General features: G+C 37.5%; 2 protein-coding genes across 2 annotated transcripts in view; both read left to right on the forward strand.

Moving 5' to 3' along the window:
- The window catches only part of LOC107737672 (ephrin type-B receptor 2-like), a 75190-nt gene extending 64658 nt beyond the window's left edge, over positions 1-10532 (forward strand). The window contains exons 8-17 of the mRNA XM_016549262.1: positions 2909-3017; positions 3169-3233; positions 4216-4338; positions 5338-5442; positions 5767-6014; positions 7661-7876; positions 7978-8127; positions 8351-8544; positions 9708-9863; positions 10059-10532. Coding sequence (XP_016404748.1) covers positions 2909-3017; positions 3169-3233; positions 4216-4338; positions 5338-5442; positions 5767-6014; positions 7661-7876; positions 7978-8127; positions 8351-8544; positions 9708-9863; positions 10059-10167 — 1475 coding nt within the window. The 3' untranslated portion in view covers positions 10168-10532. The remainder of the gene's footprint in view (positions 1-2908; positions 3018-3168; positions 3234-4215; positions 4339-5337; positions 5443-5766; positions 6015-7660; positions 7877-7977; positions 8128-8350; positions 8545-9707; positions 9864-10058) is intronic.
- Positions 10533-16008: 5476 nt separating this feature from the next.
- On the forward strand, positions 16009-23569 carry LOC107737569 (leucine-rich repeat-containing protein 38-like). Its single transcript, XM_016549102.1, has 3 exons — positions 16009-16112; positions 16306-17729; positions 22498-23569. Exons 2-3 carry the CDS (start codon positions 17102-17104, stop codon positions 22740-22742), a joined length of 873 nt encoding a protein of 290 aa, XP_016404588.1. The 5' UTR covers positions 16009-16112; positions 16306-17101; the 3' UTR covers positions 22743-23569.
- Positions 23570-25793: the final 2224 nt, after the last annotated feature.

Here is a 25793-nt window from a genome sequence, read left to right on the forward strand (position 1 = left end):
GGACACGGTAGGGCCGTTGCCTGACGACGACCCCTGGCGGCTTCCGGATGTCGTGCTGCAGGATGCTGGTCTGCCCGGTAAGAGAAGAGAACACATCCGAGAACTGACCGACCAGGTGCTGCAGCTCCCTCTTCTGGGCAGCCGAGAGGTGGGGGTTGCTTATGTGGCCGCCGCCTGATGAGCTGCAGCTGTGACCGATCAGCCTGTGATGAGGACGGCCAGGTGCTCCTCGCTTGTTTCCAGGGCGACGCTGATGCAGTTTCGGGGTGCTCGTCACAGCGCGCACGGCATCCGATGAGGTGTGTACGCGCTCTGGCGTAGTTTACGGAAGCGCCGGAAGTGATCTCTCGCGCGTATACGTCACTCATTGTTTACACAGTGCCATCTTGGATGCCCTGGGGGTAAGCAGATAAACATCAAATTTTCATTTTTGGGTGAACTATCCCTTTAAGGTGTCACACATGTAAAAAAAATAAAATAAAATTGTTGAAGATGAATCAACAGCTTAAGAAGGTTTGTCAGCCAATCAGAACGAAGACTTCAACAATACTGTAATATGAAATGTGGAAACAAACAAAAATATTTGAGACAAATTGAGTCAACTTTCTGTGTACACTACCATTCAGAAGTTTGGGGTCAGTAAGAAAGTTTTTGAAATAAATATTTTATTCAGCAAGGATGCATTACATGGATCAAAAGTGACAGTAAAGACATGTATAATGTTAAAGGGGTCATCAGATGCCCATTTTCCACAAGTTGATCTTGAATGAAAAGTCTATAACATACTTTAGTTAAAATTTCTCAATGGTAGTGTAAAACAACACCCTTTTTACCCTGTCAAAAACAGCTCTGTTCACAGCAAGCCGTTTCAGTGCATTTCCCTTTAAATGCTAATGATCTCTGCTCACCCCGCCCCTCTCTTCCGTGGGGTGACGCGCAGTTCTCTGAGAGATTGTAAACTTTAGCCGCATTCATTGTGAAACTTGCTAACTAGCACATTATTAGGAAACGCGATTTGCAAAATTCATTAAAAAAACTTGCACTCACTTCTTCTGGAGTTGAAGCTGGATCACGAATGATTTGCGCGAACATAAACACATTTAAGTAGATCGGGGGCGCATTCCCTTCAAAAACAAATGTAACCCACTGCGTCTTCAGCGGCTCAGATGTCGGGAGTAAATGACGACTGCTATGTTCATTATTACATCCAACAACAAAACACCTCAATCGCTTAGGAGACATTCTTGTCTACCCATGCTCCGGCGTCGAAACAATGGCGGACTGATGTCAGCTTACTCAGGGCGGGTCTAAGGTAAAACACCAGTGTCAATCAACAATCGTGGGAGGGGCCTTGGCCTGTGTGATGTCACACAGCCAAGAATCTGAGAATGACTTGATTTTAGAAAGGGGTCATGATTTATCAATATTTAAAAAACAAAAAACACTGGGTGGATTTTTATCATTATAGGGTGGTTGTGTACGTACACTGCCAAGACACATTTCAGTTCAAACAACATGTAAAAGTGAATTTTGCATCCGATGACCCCTTTAAAAAAAGATTTCGATTTCCAATAAATGGTGTTCTTTTGAACTTTTTATTCATTGCAGAGCACCAGGAAAAATGTATTAAGTTGCAAAAAATTACGTGACATTTTGTTTACAGCAATATTGGCTGCCAAAAATTCAACTTTGCTGTCACAGGAATAAACTACATTCTAAAATATATTAAAACAGAAAACCGTTTTTAAATTAATTTCTAAATTATAAAATTTCTATTTGTTGTTGAAATACAGTAAAGTATTAATTTACACATAACTTGTTTCATAACAGATTTATTTAAACATGCATTAAATAATTAAGACATCATTAACAGTAAAGTAAAATATTTATTTAGTATTTAGTATAATACTTCACGAAATACTCTTCTCTAGACTTCATTTCTCTAATGAATTAACAAGCTGTGGATGATTTGCCTGAGGTAAATGTAAATGCTACGTGATGCTTTTTGACGTCTTTCCGCGGTTGAAACACTGATTGAGCGATTACATGAGGCAGATGTTCACTCATGTTCATTTTGCGTTAAAACTAGTAGTAAAGAGGAAGGGATGATCACGTTCACTCGCACTCTGCGTTGCAGTTTGAACTGCCGTTTAAACGGCAATATGTCGCGCCATAGCAAAGAACAGCATTTATTGAATTTCCTAAAAAAATTGTCATAATTTGCAAGATGAGACTTTTTTTTGCCAAAGTAATAATATATAAAATTGGAAGTTACCAATGAAATTTAACTATAATAATAGATAATAATAATACTATAAAAATAAAACAATGCTGTATTTCTTCGGGACACATGTATACCAAACCTAAAGATGCATACTGAAAATTTTCGGTACGAATACGTTTTCCGTTACACCCCTAATATATAATAATAATAGTATAATCATAATATAATAATAATTATGTAATATTATTATTATTATAATATAATAATATATAGTAATATAACCGTTTTTATTTTTAATTTGCAAGATGAGACTTTTTATTTTATTTATTTTTGATCAAGTAAATGCAGCCTTGGTGAGCATAAGAGACTTCTTTCAAAAACAAAAATTACACTGACCTTAATAATTTGAATGGTAGTATATTGTGTGTGTATCTTGTCTTTGTGCCAACATTTAGATTGATAAAGGCCTCTGTGAATTTTAAATGATAATTTTCCTATTTAAAGTGTGCTGTTCTGTTGCAAAACCCGAAATGTCCTTGGCTAAAGCAGGAAATGTTTTAGTACAGACAGTATGCAAAGAGACTTTTTTCCCCCAAAATAAATGCTATAACCTTTTTTATTATTAAAAATCATAAAGGCACAAGAACTGATCTGATTTTGTGTCCACCATGTGTACATCTGAAGAGGAGTACAACTCCAGCCTGCAGGAGAAACTGCCCCTCATAATCGGCTCTGCTGCTGCTGGTGTTGTTTTTCTCATCGCTGTGGTTGTGCTCATTATCGTCTGTAATCGGTGAGTCTGTTGCTTACCATGATCTGGAATGGATTACACAAAACTGAACAGATGTTTGATTTCCTCTGTCTCTTATAAACTAAGAAATAGTGTTTCAAAGTAGCCCCCTTTTTTCTGACTTTTTCTTCTTTTCCTGTTGGGGTCTCATCAGGAGAGGCAGTGACAGGACAGAATCTGAATACACTGACAAGCTTCAGCATTACACCAGCGGCCACAGTGAGTAAACCATTCAGTGACTTTATAATAGTTCATTTGTGCTTATAATATTTACTTGATCTTTTTAAACAAGGCTCAAGTCAATAAATGAAAACAGCGGACTGCTGCACAGCACATATAAACATAACATTTAAACCACAGCACAACTTACTTACAATTTGAAGATTTTACCACACAATACCACACTTGCAGTGTACTGAAATGGTTCATATGGTATTGATCAAATCTGCTAGTTGACTCAGCATGTGCTGTACATGCACAAACCATAATTCATTTTTACTTCATTTCCTCTCCCAAAAGCGCTTACATGCTCAGAATACTCCAACTTTATGATTTATTTTGTTTGCCATATGATTCTGTGTCATTGATGGGTATTATAATATTGACAGATAATTTAATTAGATAAATATACATCACTGATTCATTGAGATATGGGACAAAAACATTTATTTTAAAATTAATAGATTTTTCAAGTTAATGTATACTTAAATCTCAAACTATTTTACAAGTCTGTGGCGTATTGGTTGTGAAAATATAAGCACAATTAAATATATATATATATATATATATATACAATAAATAGAAGTCCTGAAACATTTGAACAATTAAACATTTTAACAAGTCATTGAATCGCTTTTAGATGGGGACACTGTGCACTTCTCCATGCAAGAGCGATTGCAGATATTTATAACTGATTAGGATGTGCATATCTGTCTCATTTTGTGCTACAGCAAGCATTAATTAAATTCTCCCTTTAACTAACAAGTACTGTTAATCCATTGTTTAGCTGCAATGTTGGGTTTTAAGTTGGTTTGCTTCACCATAAAGCTTCACTGCACCGTATGTCTTATTCTCACAAAGTCCACAGTACGGTACATCACAGATGAGGCCACAGTCTCAGAGCTGTGGTCATACACGAGTGGGACAGTCCAAGTAGGGATCAGTCTTTGACATGTGCAGTATAACGGCAGGTGCTTTGTAGTGGCAGTGACTGGTGCTGCAGCTCCCACTGCAGTGCTTCCTGCAAGTCCTGTCTGTCAGCTTCCTGCTACACAGCCCCTGCCAAGTCTGCAGCGTCTTGGAGCTCCAGACCCACACGCCACTGGTGATGCCCACCACCAGTGACATGAAGATCTTCAGCATGAACACAGCCACGGTGGGCACCGAAGACTCCAGGGAGCAGTCCTCGTTCCTCCGACCCGGGTATGTGGTGCATTTGCTTTGCAGCCCTCGAAATTTCCAGTAGTCCATGTTGAGACGTTCGTAGAAGTAGCAAATGATGACGCAGGTGGCGGGAACTGTGTACAGGATGGAGTAGATGCCGATTTTCACCATCAGCTTTTCTAGCTTTTCTGTGTTGGTGCCTTCGGTCTTCATAACCTTTCGGATATGGAAAAGCGCCACAAAGCCGGTGAGGATAAAAGACGTCCCGATGACGAGGTAACAGGACAGAGGCACAAGGACAAAGCCCGTTAGCGCCCCCACGTCCATACTGCCCACATAGCACAGTCCGGTGAGCTCGTCGCCTGCCACTTTCCGCATGGTGAGGATGACTATGGTCTTCAGCGCAGGTATGCCCCACGCAGCCATGTGGAAGTAACTGCTGTGTGACTCAATAGCCTCGTGACCCCATTTCTTACCTGCCGCCAGGAACCAAGTGAGGGTGAGGATGACCCACCAGATTGAGCTTGCCATGCCAAAATAGTAGAGGATGAGGAAGACTATGGTGCATCCCGTACTTTCCAGGCCCTCTTGGATAATGTACAACTCGCCGTTCTCACGGTCACACGCAATGTTCTCTGCCCCAGCGACAGATCGAATGATGAAGGCGACTGAGTAAACGTTGTAGCACATGGAGAGGAAGATGATGGGTCGCTCCGGGTACTGAAAGCGATGTGGGTCAAGCAAGAAGGTTAAGACTGTGAAAGCCGTGGATACAAAGCACAGAGTGGACCAAACAGCCATCCAAATGAAAGCAAAGTCTTTATCCTGTCTGGACCAGAACACATCCACGGCTGATGAGCAGCGCGGAGCGCACGTCTCGCTCTTTTCCACATACTGGAACTTTTCCGGGTTCTCACAAACTCCCATGCTTCCCCCTGAGCGTCCGTTCCCAGCGCCGGGCTGCTTTGGTCTGGACGGAACAGGCGCGAGTTCGCCAAAGAAATAGACATGACCTGTGTGAAAATCGAGCAAGTCATTGGTGCAGGTGAATGTCACTTTTCACGTAAATTAGGAATATTTTAATATGCATAGATTTAATTGCATAGAGTGCTGATTTGCAGCCTAACCAACATCTTTGCATCTCATCTAGTTAGTCGAGTGCATATAAGCAAATCAACCGTTAATTAGAAAGCAGCTGTAATCTAGCAAAAGCCTGGAGCTTTTAATGTGTTCACACCTTTAATTATTGTTAAAGGAGCAACAAAGTTTTAGTAAACCAGGCTGCTAATTTAATTATTTTCATCTAATTGAATTATAAATTAAATTTCCTGAGGTGTAATCAACTGGTCTTAATAATTGAACTTTTTAGGTGAGTTTGGAGAGGTATGCAGCGGTAATCTCAGGCTTCCTGGGAAGAGGGAGATTCTGGTGGCCATTAAGACTCTGAAATCAGGCTACACTGATAAGCAGCGGCGGGACTTCCTGAGCGAAGCCAGCATCATGGGGCAGTTTGACCATCCCAACATCATCCACCTGGAAGGAGTGGTGACCAAGAGCACTCCAGTAATGATCATCACTGAATTCATGGAAAACGGATCACTGGACTCCTTCCTTCGGGTAAGTTTCAGTGTTGCTGCAAGAAAATAACAACAGCAACATACACTGATATTTTGTAAGTTGTCTTGGACTTACTGACACCTAGTGGTGTGGAAGCAGCATCATGCAAAAGATGTTTTCAGCTACCGATGCCATTTTAGAAATGCTCATTTCTCAGTTAACCATCATTAATAAAGTTAAACTGTCCAATGGCAGTAAAATTCAGCTGTTTAGGTAATCTTAACACGCCTGCCACCAAGAGGTGACCCGCTCTATGTAGAATATAATAGATTTTATGATATGGCTATTTTATTTAAGTATACATGATTGTAAACATTTACTCTTTTTTTTCTAAAGCAACATTTACACTACAGTTCAAATGTTTGGGGTCAGTAAGATTTTTTTTAATATATATTTACCAAGGCTACATTTATTGGATCACAAAATACAGTAGAAACAGTAATACTATGAAATATTATTATTATTATTATTTACAATAACACCCTAGCAACCGCATAGCAGCACCCACCCCAAGTACCCTAGCAACCACATAGCAATACCTTAGCAACCACCCCAGGTACCCTAGAAACACCCTAGCAACCACCTTGAGTACCCTAGCAACCACCCTAGAAGCCATCCCAGGTACTCTAGCAATCTGTTTTTCTATGTCTGTTCTTCTGATAAGACTGTATTGAATTCAAAACATTCAAACTTAAAACTATATTTTAAGTATTTCAAACTACTTCAAACTGAAAACCTTCAAACTTCAAGCTTTTAAAACTTTTACAAACTTTCCGGCCAGGCTTTTTCAAGCCAACTTACAGTTTGTCTACGAACTTTACTATCTAGTTTACAATAATTGTTTTCTATTTTGATATATTTTACAATTTAATTGATTCTTGTGATAGCAAAGCTGAATTTTCAACATCATTACTCCAGTCTTTAGTGTCACATGATCCTTCAGAAATTATTCTAATATGCGGATTTGCTGCTCAAGAAACGTTTCTTATTGTTATCAATGTTGGAAACAGTTCTTAAAATTTCTGTCAAAAACATGAAACTGAATGGAAAGTTTAAAAGAAATTGAAATAGAAATCTTTATAGAAAACATTATAAATATCTCTACTATCGCTTTTGATAAGTTTAATGCATGCCTTGCTGAAAAAAACCCAAGAAATCAATTAAACCCAAACTTTTGAACTGTAGTGGGTTTTTAAAGGTGCAAAAAATTAAGTGCACCTTTAATTAGGCTGCACGTGCCATTTAATCATGATTACATGCTACATCGGGTTTGTAAATTTAGATTTTTGGCACCTAATTAAAAAATAACTCATATTTTTTGCCCACACATTGTCCTAAAACCAATTTATTTAAGCTTTTTATTTCACATTGTGTGATGGCACTTGTCCTTGTGCTGCTTTTAACTGACCCAGGATCCCACTGGGCAAGGCCCAGATGTGTCTGCTGAGAGGCACAGCTGGACTGAAGTCCAGATGTTTCGCCACAAGATTGTGACACAAGCTCACAGAACAAAGATGTTTTAGAAAGGCTGATTTTAAAATATTAGAAATGCTTTTTTTCCTTAATCTAGAGAAGAAACATATGTGTATCCTGTCTTAAACACATAATTTGATTATATTTTGTGTATTCTCTGTTTGACATCTTAGCAAAACGATGGCCAGTTCACTGCCATCCAGTTGGTTGGCATGCTGCGCGGCATTGCAGCTGGCATGAAGTACCTCTGTGACATGAACTACGTACATCGTGATCTGGCTGCCCGCAACATCCTGGTTAACAGCAATCTAGTCTGCAAAGTATCCGATTTTGGGCTTTCTCGCTTTTTGGAAGATGACACGTCAGATCCTACATACACAAGCGCCTTGGTGAGTGTGTGTTTAATGGGTCATGTGGCCTAATGCTATGTGGCAGCGCCTAATACTTTATGCTGATGAAATATTCCTAACTAAATTCAGTGTCCACACAGGGAGGGAAAATTCCAATACGATGGACTGCTCCCGAGGCCATTCAATACAGGAAGTTCACATCCTCGAGTGATGTGTGGAGCTATGGCATCGTAATGTGGGAGGTCATGTCCTATGGAGAGCGACCTTACTGGGACATGAGCAATCAAGATGTATGAAATCAATTCTTATATGTTGATGACTAGAGATGATCGTTTTTAATCAAGCTTTTTTTCATGAAGAGCTGGATAAGGATGTCCCCTAGTGGACAGGCAATGTCATTAAACACCATTTGAAAGTGCATTCAAGAAGATGTGTATAAAATGTTTCTTGTATTGTTATACTGATGTATTATTAAGTATGCTTAATAAGTCATTTATCTTCCCGTCCATCCAGGTAATGAATGCTATCGAGCAGGATTATAGGTTACCTCCTCCTATGGACTGTCCAAATGCACTGCACCAACTAATGTTAGACTGCTGGCAGAAGGACAGAAACAACCGTCCGAAATTCAATCAGATTGTTAACACTCTGGATAAGATGATCCGTAATCCTGGCAGCCTGAAGGCCACCACCCCTCTCTCTTCAGGGTAAGAGATTTGATTCTGGAAGGGGACAGCAAGCACTGAGCACTGAATCATGTTCAGTTCATTAGTCTGAACTGTATAATCGTAAAAAAAAAAAAACATGCCTAATTTGCATTTTAAAGTGATGATTTTTGTACTGTATATTTTCAGTATTTTATCTTTTAAGTTTATTAATTAATCAAAATTTATTTTAAGTTAAGATATAGTGTTTATACAGAAAATGACCAATTTATCATTTTTAAATTAAATATTAAATTGAATTACCGATATAGAATATATAATACATAATCCACAATATTATATAATATTATACATAATATACATTACATAATATTATAATACATCATATATAGTATATAATACGCAAATACACAAAGTATCAAAAAATATAAAGTATATTTTTAGTATTTTATCATTTAAGTTTATTAATTAATCAACATTTATTTTAAGTTTAGATATATTGTTTATACAGAAAATGACCAATTTATAATTTTTAAATTAAGTATTAATTTGAATTACAGATACAGATTATACAATACATAATATACATTACATCATATTATAATACATAATATATAGTATATAATACACAAATACACAAAGAAGTATCAAAAAATATAAAGTAAGACTGAAGAGTAACAACTAATGTTAATGGGCAAACAAAGTTATAATGTTTTATAAGAATAAACAGGTTTCAAAAATAGGTCATGATTTGTCCATAAAAGACTCCCATTTCACCAAGAATGCTTTATTTTTGTTACAATTTTTAATGTACACGACCATCCACAAGTTTGGGGTTCAGTAAGATTTGTTTTGTTTTTTTTAATTTGTAAACTAATATTTTAAGGATGCATTCAGTTGTTCAAAAATGACAGCAAAGACATTTATAATGGTAAAATTATATTTCAAATAAGTGTTCTTTTAAACTTTCTATTTAAAAAAAAAAATCCTTAAAGTTTCTTGAGCAGCAAATCAGCATATTAGAATGATTTCTGAAGGATTCTGTGGCACTAAAGACTGGAGTAATGATGCTGAAAATTCAGCTTTGCATCACAGGAATAAATTACATAGTAAAATATATTAAAATAGAAAACAGTAGAATCCATTTTTTAATGCTCCTGATTTAAGTCCCATATAGTGATGTTGATTCTGTGGGTGTTTTACAGCATACATCTACCTCTGCTGGACCGCAGCACACCAGACTTCTCCAGCTTCAGCACAGTGGATGAATGGCTGGACGCCATCAAAATGGGCCAGTACAAAGAGAACTTTGCCAATGAAGACCTCACTACCTTTGAAGCCGTGTCTCAGATGACTATGGAGTATGTTTTCGCTATCTTCCATACAGCTCAACAGATTCACAACGATCATATTCATTACTAAGTTAGAGAACCAGATGCTATAGCCACCAGAAACCTATTACTGTAAATTTGATAGATAGTCTTGTCTGCTTAGATCATTCTTTGACCGTGACACTATGCAGTCACTTCTCTGACGCCCTCTTTCTGTCCTCACAGTGACATTCTGAGGGTGGGAGTCACACTGGCAGGCCACCAGAAGAAGATTCTCAATAGTGTGCAGATGATGCGAGCCCAAATGAACCAGGTCCAGTCGGTGGAGGTTTGATTCTTAAGAGTGGAGGATTGGGACCAGCCTGTGCACACCAGACCCCTGTGGACCTCCTCACAGAAAGACGCCCCCCCCCTCAGCGAGCCCTGTGTCCAGAGCCCAGCAGTAGTCACTTTCTCTGGGGTTGATCAAGAACAGATCCCTGCAAGACCGCTATGGTCTCGATACAGTACCAGCACACTGAAGGCAAGCTGTAGTCTTTGCAATGGCCAAAATTATCCATAAATGTCATTCTGGCTACATTTACATGCAAGTTTATATTCCAGTATTATCTCTGACTTTGCAGTATTTCTAATAAACCACATAATTGTTGGTATATCTATTATTTAATAGACATTTAAAAATACATTTCTAATTTAAGGTGGCGGCCTCGTTAAATATACCCTTTGCATAAAAATAATTGCCTTTTGTATGTAAATTCCTTGCTCTAAGCAGCTTTCTCTATTGTTACATTATGAAATGTGCTATAGGTTACCTGCAAATCACCTGCCGAGGAACTATTTTTGCTGAAGTTCATTAGTTCTGAAATCAATAAATGAAAGTATTTCTGAACACCTTCTGGGTCCATTAAAAAAGCATTTATAAAGTGCACCCATTAAAATTCAAATATTAGAAGAATATGTCACAGAATTCACAGAATAAGAATACAATGCAGTCACCTTTTTATGATAGTGTTATATTATATTGGGTATAAATTTATTCAGAGCTTTTTCAAATGCAGAATAAAAGGGTTGAAAAGGTTGTTCATGCATGTAAATGTAGCCACTTGCACATTATTTTGGCCCCTTTTCTCTTTGAAATGATTTGGTTCTCAACCATATTCACCAGATATGTATTGACAGGATCATTTAAAATTTAAACTTTTGTTTTGGTGTGCATCTGAAATGGACTGTGGACTAATAGCAAGAAAAAAGGAGAAACAATTATACATGCGTGATGCTCATGTATGATGAGGAATGATCCATGTGATGGATCTTGTGCTGGCAGAATTTGCCAATATGATGACTATTATAAAACTTCAACTATGTGAATAGTAGGCAAAGCAACCAGTACTGGTTCAGTATGTTTTTTGTTTTTTTTTTGTACAAAGTAATTTGATATTTTTTATTTTCTTCATGAGTTTTATTTATTTGTTTTATACTTATAACACCATTACTTTCCAATTAACCATATAATCATGCACCAGTGTTGTACTACAGATGTTCTTGTCACATATCGAAAGCACTTCCTGTACTGATTTCCTCACAGAGCCTGCCGACAGAATATAATAGAGGTGCATGCCGGATTTAATTTGATGTTTACTTTTTATCACAATAGTAAGTGTCCCTTAGTGTTCATTTTTCATCCGATGCCATGTTTTGAAAAAGTCCCCCCCCCCCACATTTTTCTTTCACTATTTTAACAATTTCTTGTATTTATGTATATGTATACATATATAATTATGTGTGTATATATACATTCTGGCACTTCGCAAATAGGGTACAATTTGTTGCCCAATTACTTTTTTTAAGGCATTAGAGGCACTAATCCCATGTTTTTGTTGTTAGATGTTTGACAAGCTATTATCTAACATAAGATTAGAGTGAAAGTAGCTAGGTTTGAATACTTTAAATGCCCCTGTCTCCCACTTGAAATTTGGATTTGGCCTGTCCAACTTCATTTTCGGGCCTTATTTTGTACCCAGTTTGTAGAAGTTTTGTTGTCCACATTAATAAATAGTATTACGTTCTTGCCACAATTGAAGCACTGCACACACAAAAAGCAGCGTACGAAATTAAAGAATGAGATGAAAAGAGGGAGACCTAAAGACACATTAGAAAAGACTTAAAGTCTGCTTTTATTGAAAGATACATTTTATGAATTATTCATTTTTAACATCAATATGCTCTCTTATTTGTATAGTTTTGTGCAGTTTATCTGAATTTTAGTGGTGTGGCAAAGGTCATTTTGACAGTATGAGCTTGGACTAAGTGAAAAACTTCACTGACCATATTTTTTTTTTATATCTTTGACATGTTTGACACATTTAAACTTCATGACATATTCATCATTATTGTAAAGTACTTCGCAAAATACACGCTTGCTTGTTTGTTGTTTTCAGTATATACAGTGTTGGTTAATAAGCAGTTCTAGTCTGTTGCTCTTCCTGGAGCACGGCACATTTGTAACCCAAAATAGTTGTTGAGTTGACACTTTGACACCGTCTCTCTAAAGTGAATGTGCTTCCTATCAACTTGTTGACTGGTCTTCCACGTCTAAACACTTTACACTTGTATAGAAATACTCTTGTTCGCTTTCTTAATAGGTCTGAATCTCACATATTTTTGTTTCACTCGCTCTCTCTCAGCACGAACACCTCTTTTACCGACCTTTGCTTGTTTTCCTCCGTAGGCATACTGACTTTTAATGTGAGACAGGCTGCTTTGTCCTTTGTAAAGCTTTGCCTGACAAACTCAGAACTGTTAATGGTTATGTGCTGCAATATTTAGGTAAATATGCCCATATCTATATTCCATGCTTTCATTTTACATTAAACTGCATTTTTTTCAGAGTGTTGGGCAAATTTCTAGTAAACTGAAAGTGTAATGTTTTGTTAGCAACATCATTTATTACTGCAAAACAATTTCTTCTTTCCCTTTTAATTGAAAATTTAACAATTCACGAAAGCACCAGGAATCAAATTCATAAAGGGAATAAAAAAATAATTTCAGGCTCAGTGGACTGTCATTGTGATTTAATTTTTTTTTTTTTATATGTCATTACCATAACGACAGAACATAAGGTTGTATGAAAAGAATGTACATATGTTAATATATTAGAAAAGACCTTTATGTGTAACTTTCTTTCTTTTTTTTACCATTTTTAATTGTAATGTGGCAATTTTTTTCCGTTTTACTCTCTATTCGATAAAAAATCAATTTCTTTGTGGTAAACGTATGACTGTGGATTAGGCCATGTACACGCATACAATAGTATGCATTCACTTTCATTGGTATTAACCCATCATACACGCACACACACACACACTGTACTGTCCACCATGACCACTGTGAGTGAAGCAGGAGGCTCTGGATTTTGTATAAATGTACATTTACTGTAACCCTGTGAATGATGTTACAGTTAAATAATTTGTAGTATTGCTATTGGTTTATTTTCTATGAAAGAACATTTGTGGCCCTTTATGTTTTTCTTCAATAAAATATGGAGCAAGGGTCAGTGTCATGGGTCATGTGATAAGTGATTTATTTTTTACAGAATGATTCTAAAGTCTAAATGATTATTTTGTGGTGTTGTATTGCTGCAGACCACCAGGGGGAGTTGTAGACTGCAAAATGAGGTCTGTTGACATGCTAATAAGAAGCATATCTACTGTAGCAGCACAACTACTGGAGAAACCACAAAATGTGAAAAAGTTTATTATGTAAATGTTGCTAGTATTTTATTTTTTTATCAGAACGCATCATTTCTGAATGTTTGATTTTATGCTTTCTATGATTAATGTTTTTGTATTTATTTCTTAACTTTGTTAGACAGATGACTTTTTGTCCAAAGTATTGTTTCCATGTTCTTCTTGGATTAATGTGCTTCTGGTATGACATGCTGCTGTATTATCTTTAAACAAGTTTGTTACAGGTCTCTCAATATTTTGCAAGTATTACCTATATTTAATCTGTTCCTTGCCAAGATCATTTCAGCTTTTTTGAAATACCACTAATTTGCTATGTTTTTTCCTATACCATTTATTCTCCTGTAGTTCATTTGGAAAGTGTTTTCTGCAGGCATGTAAACTCATCCCTCGGAAGCCATCGGTATTTGACCTGCTCTGCCAGCTGAACTAAAGACTTACGCCTCCTGCCATCTATCCAGCCCAGTCTTGTTTTAATGGCATCCTCTACTGTCACCCAGATAGCAAACAAATTACTGAGCTTTCAATACTCTGTGTATGTGTGTGTGAGAGAAAGAGAGATAGGAAATAAGCTTCTCAAGCTGTAGTATTAGAAAGATTAGAAAACTTTTGGCTGTGATCTGGGTGCTTCTTTGTGGAGCCTGAATTCAGAACATCTGTTCTTTGCCAGTAGTTGTTCCTTCTAAATGGTCATCCATTAAATCCATTTTGCAGGTGATTTGTGACTATCCCACCAATGGCAGACATGGGGAGTGTTCTGGAAACATTTTTCAACTAATTTGGTGGTGTTAAATGTTTCAGGTAGCTTGCTGGACACCAGTTTTGCACTCACGGTCTTGACAAATAGGGGTCAAGTAAAGTCGCATCAATGGCTAATCTTTGAAACACGATCAAACTGTGTCATGCCCATCTTGATAACTGTAGTGTCACTTCATTGGCTGCAGTGGACAATGGTGTTTATTTAATCCCAGTGGAATAAGCCACCACAACAAACCACACCAAAAGTACAATGAAATATAAATCCGGTAATCCTGTAATCTACTAAATATGTGGCCATGTAATTCTGCATATACCATGGTGCACTTATATCCACATCATTTGAATTTGTCAGTACTGTTGTGATTGAAAGTGCTTTAATGACTTGGCCCAGTTTCGTTGATCCCTCGTAGTTAGGACTTCGATGCTGTGCATTCAAGTGGGTGTCCTAGTTTCCGAGACATTCATATTTTGTGACTATCGGTGCTTTTTTCCATTATTTATTTTGTGGCCAGTTGTCTCAACATTGCTTAGGTTCAGTAGGGTGACAGTATCTTGCTTTTGGGTATGTTGGTGAGGATCATCCGGAGTGAGGGCCCAGAATGCACCTGGAAGGAAAGTGTGTCACCATGTCCTCAGCCGAGGCTGACAGGTGTTCTTTTTGGGGGTGCTGGCACATGGTCTTCTTGCAGTGTGTGAATGTGTATATGGGATTATCTCATGTTTCTCTTTAAAGACCCTGGTGAGAAAATCTGAGCTGGATGATCTTCTCCACTAAGCCCTGTCATGCACCCTCCTTGACGATTCTGTAAAAGAATCAACTTAACCCTGCCAAAGCAAGGCACACAAAGTTATCGGCATTTTCAACTCAATCTCATGGCCATTTGTACATATTTTACAAGGTGGCTAATTCGTACGAATTTGTACGACCTCACTCATACAAATTCATATACTTTTTGCTAAATCATACGTATTTTATGAGTTTCCCAATTCGTATGAATTCGTACGAATTACCTACCCCTAACCCGCCCCTAAATCTACCCATCATTGGGGTTTAGACAAATCGTACAAAAATTGCATGAGTGAGGTCATACGAATTTGTACGAATTAGCCACCTTGTAAAATACGTACGAATTGGTTGAGAGATAGTGTTGGCATTTTATTGTCTTGCACGCAAGCCACATTTTTAAATCGCAGTAAGTAGCATTACCTTTTGTTTGTGTCCTTTCCTGTTGTGTCCCATCCACAGCCCAACTGTTTCAAACAGTATGTTGCTCATGATATTTATCATTTATTCATGTGCCAGACTTTAATTGTGAATGGAAAATCTGCACTGCTTTCCTGACACTGCCAAATGCCCTACTGAGAAGATATCCTGTACCTACCCTCCTTTGCACTAATGAACCTGACATTTGTTTCTTTTACAGGGACACCGGGGGAAGTAACATTTCAAGTTGATATTTTTCAAAGATGTGCCACATGAAAAAGGTCAAAGGCAAGTCTTTTTTTCTTTCTGGTGATGCCTGCCAGAAAGGTCAAGGTTACAATATGACCTATATGGGAGTATTGTGTAATTCCATTGGGCTGTGCCATGCTATTCTCCAGTGCATGTGATTTAAGAGGAAAGCTGTCTGTGGTCACAGCATGTGTTCTATTTGCCTGGAGATTTACAGCAGCACAGGAGTAAACATGAATTCAGAACACAGAGCGACAAAAATAAACAACAACAGCTGGAAAAGCGATGAGTAATGACCGCTTTCATGAGCGCGCTGGAGAAGAGGTACTGTCAAAATCTTTTTTTTTTTATTCCTCTCGATTCATATAATATGTGGACTTTTTGAAAGCATTGTGATTTTTAGGACAGCCATTATGTGAGTTGTGCAACTGTGACGCAATTTCTGATTTGTAGCATGCAATGATCATCTTCACTGAGGTTCACACAATTATTCACAGTCACCATCTCTCACTTTCAGGGCAGTAATTTGTATGCACACAGCCCCATGTTAATCGTCACATCCATCACCATGGCAATGGAGCCAGAATATAAAATTATGTACTACGCCGACTGAATCGGAGGACAACAGAAAAGAAGCCAAATGTGTTGCCAACAAGTCATTAGCCATTTATCCAGGATGGAATTAGACTTGCAACCACAGCCTTGGGTCAAATGTGCTATGGGCACCACGGTTCAGATGGCACGCAATCAAGAGCAGAAGTGTATGGACCAAGATACGGATCAGCAAATAGTGTACATTTGAATTGAAGAATCAGAATTCCCTTTCGACTGTGGGTAAACCGAGTGGACTACACCTCCCCTTCAGTCGTCACGCTCCCCTCCCCTCTCCATACCCCCAGCGCTTCCCAGTCTCTGGTTCACTCGTCTCTGTTTACCTCTCTGCTAATCCCTTGCATTGCGCGCTCTCTCTCTTCCCCACATTCTCTCGATCGCTGTCTCTCCTCCCCTTTCATGCTCAGAGCCAGCGGGCTGCCACACGACCCACACTGCCTGCTACATGATCTCGTGGAAAACAGAGCTTCGTGTCTTTGTAGCCGCTTGCTGTTGCTCGAGCCTTTGTAGATTGCAATCTAGGAGACAAGGAAAGATGCCTTCGCGACAACCCTGACTCCTGTCATCTCCAGATGCGCCCCTGTCCCCTTTCCTAGTATCTCGCCCCCTGACCCTTTACCCCATCCCCTCTCCTCAACCCCTCTCCAAACCTCCCTCTCTTAATCCCCCCAATCTCCCCTTCACCTCGCACCCTCTTGACAATGTTCTCATGTGTTCACTGGTTTCAGCCTTTCCTTGCCTTGCTATCCTCTACCTTGTTAACTTGGGGGTACAACTGCCCATCCAGCTGCTTGTGTCCAGACCATCACACCGTGGACTGCACAGGTCAAGGACTCACCCGTCTTCCAGACTCCATCCCTTTGGATGTACGGAGACTCCTTCTGTCTAACAACTGGATTCCCTGGATCCCTTCTGATTTCCTAGTTCTCTACAGTGATTTGGTGTACCTGGATCTGAGGAATAACTCCCTAACAAGGCTGGAGCCTGGGACTCTGAGCACATCCTCCAGACTGGTCTACCTGGACCTGGGAAGCAACAACTTCACTGAGATCCCCTCGGGAACTTTCGGGGAATCCCGTAGTCTGATCAAGCTACGACTGGGGAACAATCCGTATTTGAATATGGTCAGCAAGGATGCCTTTGCGGGCCTCACCTCCTTACGAGAGCTCGAGCTGGAGAGGAATGCCCTCTCTGGCCTGGACGTTGAGGTGTTGAGCCAGTTGCCTTCTTTGCGGGTGATACGCCTGGAAGGGAACCCCTGGTTGTGCAATTGCAACTTTGCCAAACTCTTTCTGTGGCTATTGGAGAATCGTCACAAGCTCCCAACTGGTAAGCTGCTTAAATCTTGCTTTCCTGATCTGCATGAAATAATGTCATAATTTTTTCATACACTAAAGACCTTTTGAATCACTCTAACCCTCTCACAGTCTGTGGTGGCTCACCTGTGAAAGATCCAAAGGGTCAGTAACACTGAGGGTGTGAAGTGTTGATGCTTAAGATCTACTTTCTGACTAGAACATACATGTGGGTGGACTGATTTTGTTTGGGATAGACATGCTTAACAACCCATTGGTTGCTTACAACTGAGACTGAACTATTTTGACTCGTCACATTAGCATGATGGGCTAGTAATTCAATTGATTAATGTCTTGAATCTCTCAATTGAAAAATTTCAAATTATGACACTTGTGATATTACATGCTTCCACTGAATCTTGTGTTTAGCTCAATAATGCATGAGAATGTTTTCAAACCAAGACAAAGAGGTCGACACACCATAGGTGATCACTAGAATATGCAAAATATTCTTGTGCATAATTCATGAAACATATGCCACACAACATGTTCCCTAATTTTGTTTCATGTCTTGTCCTCTCTGTTGACGTTAATTTGAGTGGTAACTAAAGGATGAAATTGAGGGAAATGTACTCCTTGGATTACAGTATCCGTTGGTCACCTACCACTAGTCCAAGGTTAAGGTTAAGTTGAGCTCTACAGCTACATCAAATATATATGCATGATCCTCACTGTCCCTTAGAAGCACAAGTCACTTTTCTCTCCCCGTGTCTGTTTGAGAGACTAATGTAACATTAGGTTGCAAGTTACGAACATGTCAATATAAAAAATTTAGTTTGGGTTTTGGCTGCACATTTATATAATGTATACAAACCAAGTGCTGGGAACACATGTAGTGCTTTTGTTATGCAACCAAACCTTTAAAAAATGTTCTTTGTTTGTGCAGTACCAAAGTGAGTTAATACAAAAATATAAGCATTTCATATTAAAATGTAAATTTTTACTGTTGGAAACGTAACCAAATACTTTGATTTGAAGTCTCAATTCACATATTTTTTACAGAATTTACTTATCGTCAGGTGTGAATCTTGGATTGGATTAAACTCCATATTAAGAGAAAGATTTGCTTAATCCTCAGAAATTTGAAGTTTATTTGACTATTTTGTAGCTTATGAGACTGAGATCGTATCTGACTGTATTGCATTTTCCAGTTGTAACTTAATCACATCATCATTTAATTAGAGTCCATTTCCACAGTAATAATATTAACTGTACCCATTAATTTAACATGAACAGGATGTTTGTTCCTTTGTCAACAGAGACAGATAAGGTCAGTTGTATTTGTAAACAACATCCTTTCACTCATTCACAAATGTTTGCAGCCTATAGACCTTGCACAGTTTTTTAAATTTTTTTTACGAATGTCACTTCTGTGTAATTTACAGATTATAAGCAAGATATAAACTGAGTTTACTATTAAATCTTGAAGATAATTATATAATATATGATATTTTGGTTAAAATAAACAACTAAAATGAAAGAAAATAACAATATGGACCTTATTATGGACAAAGTAACATTTCCATACTTCCAAGCAGGTATACTTTAGATGTATTGTATTGTACTGTGTCTTTACTAAGTATATGTTGGTTTTACCAAGGGGGACATGACATTTAGGCGAAACTCTAAATGTTATGGGCAAATATTGCACGTTGAGGTGTTGTTTCATTGTGGTCAAAGAATGTATACACAATTCTCTACAAGTAATCTTTTCTTTGCAACATTTAAATTAATTTAAGTTCAATGTAATTACATTCTGTATTGATGAACAAACACAGGGTAGAATCAAAGGAGTCCATATTGTTTAGAATGTGTCAAGATATTTTAGACATTCCAGATATCTAGTATTTATTTACATTTTTACATTTGGCAGACATGTCTACCAAAATTGACATAGTATTCAAGGTATGTATTTTATCATTAATTTCCTGGCAATTAAACTGACCTTGGTGATACATAGCTACATAATGCTATAAATGCTGGCAGTTAGATTGTTTTAATTGTAACTCAAGAAACAAAAATGACCCACAATTTTTTTAATAATGTATGAAAAACTCAGAATCAATCATAAGGTAGTCTTTAAATCAGATAGTCCAAGGGCCACTAGTTTAAACTCCCTTACAGCGTTGTAATTCTGGCACTTGGGTATGGATGAACACGTTACATCCATTATTCAACCCAACATTGAATGTGATACTGATGATAGCACACTTCTGGCACACTTTTAGTTGCCTGGTAATTGGATATTCAGTCTTTCAGGGGCAAGAACCAAGATTTCCACCAAATACACTGTTGAGTATGTAAGCAAAGCATGTGAAGTGACATACATGTATGTGACAGGCACACACTTAAACAACCCTCAAAGGTCAAAGACAGAGCCTGGGAGGTTACCGCGTCATAATATATCACAATTATGCCAACAATTTACCACAAGATTAATGCATGCATTCTGTAACTGTAGCAAAAAACAGGATGAATTTTTTCAGGTCTACAGGATTTTGAGCACATCAAATGTATTGAATGAAATCAGCTTAATCTGAATAGAGAGACCTAATGATAATGGGATTCATATATTCATCTGTATTACACGACAAAAGCGCAGCTTTGATTCATTTCACTGATGCAAACATAAGAACATGGCAGTGTCTTCCTCGTGTTACACATATGTGGTGACAGCAAACTAGACGACACTAGTCGGCTGACTGAGCTTGTGGCCGCTGTGAGAATTTTCTAAATGGGTAAAAGCATGTGTGCGCGTGTTGGTGATATGTGATTTTCGCTCTCGGGGATCTCCAGCGTAAAACACTGAAGCTCTAGCGTGATAAAACATTAGATGAGCTCGTAGAGCTGGGCAAACGGCCACGTGACAGACCCAACAAAGGAGGTTGAGGTCACTGAATCCCCTGCATGTGGAAAACCCCTTCTGGATGGAGTGACTCATCCGCACTTACTGCCTCACACAGTTTGATGATGATGTCAACTGACTTTGGCCAATGACATGAACAAACATGGTGGCATTGTGTTATGACACGGAGGGTTTATATTGATGAGAATGCCATTTCTTATTATTTTACCTCAAAAATTCCAGTTTCTCTCTGCCAAAGCACAAACGGCTACACGAAATCACAAGGGGTTTTGAGCGTGAATGTAATTAGGGGAGAGATGGGGCTGTGGAGCTCTGCCGCTCTGTTGTGTCTGTCTGTCAGCGTGGCTGTATTACGTAGGCGATGTTCCGCTTCAAATCTGTCATCTGGTGTCCACTGATCACACGGCTGAAAGGAGATTAAACCTCCCTCTGTGAAAATCTAAATACACACCAACGAGGAATATTTCACAAACGTTTCTCATAAAGAGAGGGGAAAAAAAGAAAAACAAAATTGGAAAGCATCCCATCTCGCATCTTATCTTGCCGTTATGTAACAGGAGTTTTCTGAGTCATAGCTGCAGTGTTATTGCTAGATTCAAACATTTCCAAGTAATAAAACCACTATTCTATAGTAGGGCATATCTCTGTATACTGATTTGAATATGTTAATTTCTGTAACATTTTATTTAGTAATAATTCCTATAGATGCCTTTTTTCAACCTGATCTCAAACAGATGTGTCAGTCTCATAAGCCCTTTGTTTTCCAGTGCAAATCAAGCATGAGTTTGGAAAACAAGCTCATTCTAGGTGTAGCTCAGCCACCAGAAAGGCACTTGAATGTAATGGCATTGAGTGATAGTGCACGTTCAAATGGAGTATATAGCCTTGAGTATTGAGTGTGTGTTAATGAAGTCTGCTTGCTCATTTATTATCCTTTGAAGCGATAGGCTGTCTGGATATGTTACCATCAAATGCTGAACAAAAAGAAATTAAATGGAAAATATAAACTGAAACAGACAGTGAAATAAAAAAATGAATTAAAAAAACAGATGGACTTTCCATTTAATTAGCAATGTGTAATTTTAGTTTTTGCTCACAAAGTATGTATTTATTTGATCAAAATACAGCAAAACCAATAAGATTATAAAATTGTATTTATTCCTGTAAATTTTCAGCAGTCATTACTCTTCAGCATTACCTGACCTTTCAGAAATCATTCTAATATGCTAAATTACTGACCACAAGCTATTTAACAGTAGTATATACAGTATACACTTTATTGCTTTATTGAATAGCGCCATGTACCTGAAATATCTGAAATATCACAATTCAGTATATATACTTAGTGCATTTTTGTGCAGATTGGTTTATCATTTTATCATCATATGAAGTGAAATATGCTGAAATTGTTGAGATTTTTAAAAATTGCAGAAAGTGGGTGCTTTGGTCAAACTCGGATAATGTTTGTTCATGATATTGTGCTGCTGAGGATGCTTGTGACATTAGTGACCTGACATGTGAGCTGGTTTGGAAACTCATACAAGTCCGGTAACTGAACACTAGTCATGAGAGACTAAACTGAATGTTCCATGGACTCTTCACCAAAAGATTCAATGTGCCCTTTTTATCAAGGCATTTCGAATAAAGAGGTCAGATAATGTGAAATCACTTTTTTTTTTAAGTAATTCTTATTATTATTATTTTTACATAAATGTTCAATGTACTTTGAAAATATACTTTATCTTTTAGTCCAAAAGCACAAAAAGTAAAGTTAAGAAAAATCTAAACTAGATACACCACTTGTATCTAGTTTTTTTTTCTGATATTGTATATGTTCAATAATAATTGTTCCCCTCTCTGTCTTTCTCTATTCCAGGGTTAGATGGTATGGAGTGCTCTCTTCCAGGGGACGGGCGGCAGGTGTCCCTCAGTGTGCTTTCTGAGGACAGTTTCCGGGAGTGTCGGGGATTGCTGACTCTCACTGATTATCTCATAGTCATTTTTTCTGGAATTTGTATTTCAGTGGCAGCCATTATTGCCAGTTTCTTTCTGGCCTCCACTATCCACTGTTTCCAGCGGCTCAAATCCAAAAGGACAGATGAAGAGGAGGCAGAGGACTGAGGGGACTTGTTGGACAGAATGGAGATTACAAATGACCCATAATGCACCACACAGTGGAAGCCAAGGGATTGGATAAAGAGGTGAAAACCCTTTTTCCATGACAAAAGAACCCTGAATTAGGCCCCTGTGTGACTAGGGTGAGGCTGCTAGAGCCGTCTCACATCTCACAACCTTCATCCGTGATGCTTGAATGGAGCATCGTGTTTTTTATACTTGAACACCAATGATCGAATTGAGCCTTAAGACTAAAACTGTTCCTGAAAATGCAGTGTCTCATGCCCCGTATTAATAAGTGATCAGCATTATATTTTGACATCAAATAGCCTTTTTATGGAAATGTGCAAGGTAATTAGTATTTTCTACATTTGCAGTTATTTTTGGTATTGTGTACATGAATCTTGCTCAGTTTTAGTAAGGTTTAGCTACTTGCACTTTAAAGTACAGATGACATATTGCACACAATCCCAGTGAGCCATACTGTAAGCCATTTTTCATACAGTAAATCATAATGGCACTTATCACCAAAGAATGAACATAAACATACTGTACATGTTTTTCATCTAAAAGTTTCAAATCACCAGTCAATTCGGTTATATTATAAATATCATAAGACATTTTTGGTTATCCACGACTTCATAAATGTCATGCATACTCTTAATACGCTTGCTGTAGTTACAGATGGGTTGCAATTATATACTGTATATCAAGTACTCAATCAAGGTATTTTAATGGCTAAATTAAAAGGGAAATTTTTGTCCTTCATTTTATGTCGATTTTGTCTCGTAACATTCTTTCCTTTTTTACTGTATGTTATGACTAAATAAACATTGACGCCAAAGTGTTTAAAAAGATCAATTATTATGCCTTAATCTTTTTTTCCACACATATTGTACCTGATCCCAAGAGGGTAGCACTCTTTAAATACATTTTTATATTATATTATATTATATTCAGTGTTGGGGAGTAACTAGTTACATGTAACAGTTACATAATTTAATTACAAAATAAATGTAACCGTAATCTGTTACAGTTACTTATGAAAATGTTAATGATTACAAAGGGGGTTACATCTAAATATTTTCTCTCTCTCACACACACACACACACACACAAATTTAATTGATTTTTCTAAATATTTTCTCTCACACAAATTTTATTGATTTTTTTCCCAAATTGCATTGACTGCTCTAAAATATGAGACAACAATGTTTCAGGAGTTTTCATGCTTATTCGATAACTGTTTTATTTCCTATTTAGGTTTATGTATATGCTTTATTTATTTTTTAAGATTTAACTGTTTGCTAATCTGTATGTCCCAAGGCATTGTTACATGCCAGTGTTTCCTGTAATATCTATGCAACGATTTGATTTCAAAAACCGTATCATAGCTATTAAACTATTGTTATGATTTTCAATTAGTATTTAACCTCCAAATGATCTCAAATGAAAATGTTAATGATTACAAAGGGGGTTACATCTAAATATTTTCTCTCTCTCACACACACACACACACACACAAATTTAATTGATTTTTCTAAATATTTTCTCTCACACAAATTTTATTGATTTTTTTCCCAAATTGCATTGACTGCTCTAAAATATGAGACAACAATGTTTCAGGAGTTTTCATGCTTATTCGATAACTGTTTTATTTCCTATTTAGGTTTATGTATATGCTTTATTTATTTTTTAAGATTTAACTGTTTGCTAATCTGTATGTCCCAAGGCATTGTTACATGCCAGTGTTTCCTGTAATATCTATGCAACGATTTGATTTCAAAAACCGTATCATAGCTATTAAACTATTGTTATGATTTTCAATTAGTATTTAACCTCCAAATGATCTCAAAGTAAACAGAGGTGCTAAAGTCTGATGCCGTAAAATCGAATTTTTATAATCTTTATTCAAATGAAGAAGGATTTTGAAAGTCTGACAGTAATCAGAGTTGAGTCCTATTATAAGGTTAAACCTGCCTGCTTTAAATGTTTGAAAATGATTATCAGTTGAAAACATTCATTAGAAATTTAGAAAATTAATTAAAAAGTAATCAAATGGAATGTTACATTAAAGTAATTGAAAGAGTTACATTACTTATTACGTTTAAAATATGGTAATAACTTGTAATCTGTAACCTACTGTATTACATTTCCAAAGTAACTTTTCCAACACTGATTATATTATATTAATTAACTACACTTTTTAGTGCTCAAATAATTAATAAATTGGTCTCTGAACAAGAAAACTGGTCACAGTCTAGGCCATATTGTAACTAGATGAAGCGGTCCTGCTTTCTGCCACCATCTCATGAAAATAACAGTAAGTTCCTGCAGGTGCAGCCAGTGACATGCTGTATCATTCCTTCTTTTCCTTTGACCCAGAAAGCACTGCAAGCTCTCAAAATGCAAAACAAACAATAGAGCAAATGGTAGTGCCTTTATATAATCTCATTTTGCTTGAGTTTAGTTTAGGTTTTAGGTTGATGCTGGAGGTTTTTGTCTCGATGAAAGCTTTTAAAATTGAGCTTAATATATATATGCTGTGGTTGGGAGATATCCATGACTTAGCAACAGTGACGTCTGAGTTTTACTCAGGGTCATGAATTTAACAGACGACAGATGAAAGCAAGCGACAGAGAGGTATAGATTGCACAAACATCCCCTCAGATGGAGATGAGAGAGGACGGAAAGCACACAATGCTTTTTTTGTGCTCATTTTGCCTGCTCATTTTCTAGGCGAAAAGTTGAATGAGACCGAGGAAAGAATTTGGCAAAATGAGGCTACGATTCTTCAACATTCAGATCTTCTTGTTGCTATGGTTACGTGTCTGTGGGCCAGTTGTGTTAAATTCAGGCTCCGCTACTGAGGATGGCTTTGGAATATTTGACTAATCAAGTCTCCTCCTGTCCCTTGCCATTTCTCACTGACTTTTAACCAACTTTCCTCTCCTTAAAATTGACTTGATTTATAGCATGTTCAACTGTTGTGAAACTAACATTCCTGCTTCTTTCCTTACCGTTAACTCCTTTCCTTAGTATGATTTAGATGGCCATT

Source organism: Sinocyclocheilus rhinocerous, unplaced genomic scaffold (genome assembly GCF_001515625.1).
Source record: "Sinocyclocheilus rhinocerous isolate Xijiao unplaced genomic scaffold, SAMN03320098_v1.1 scaffold72, whole genome shotgun sequence".
NCBI lineage: Eukaryota > Metazoa > Chordata > Actinopteri > Cypriniformes > Cyprinidae > Sinocyclocheilus > Sinocyclocheilus rhinocerous.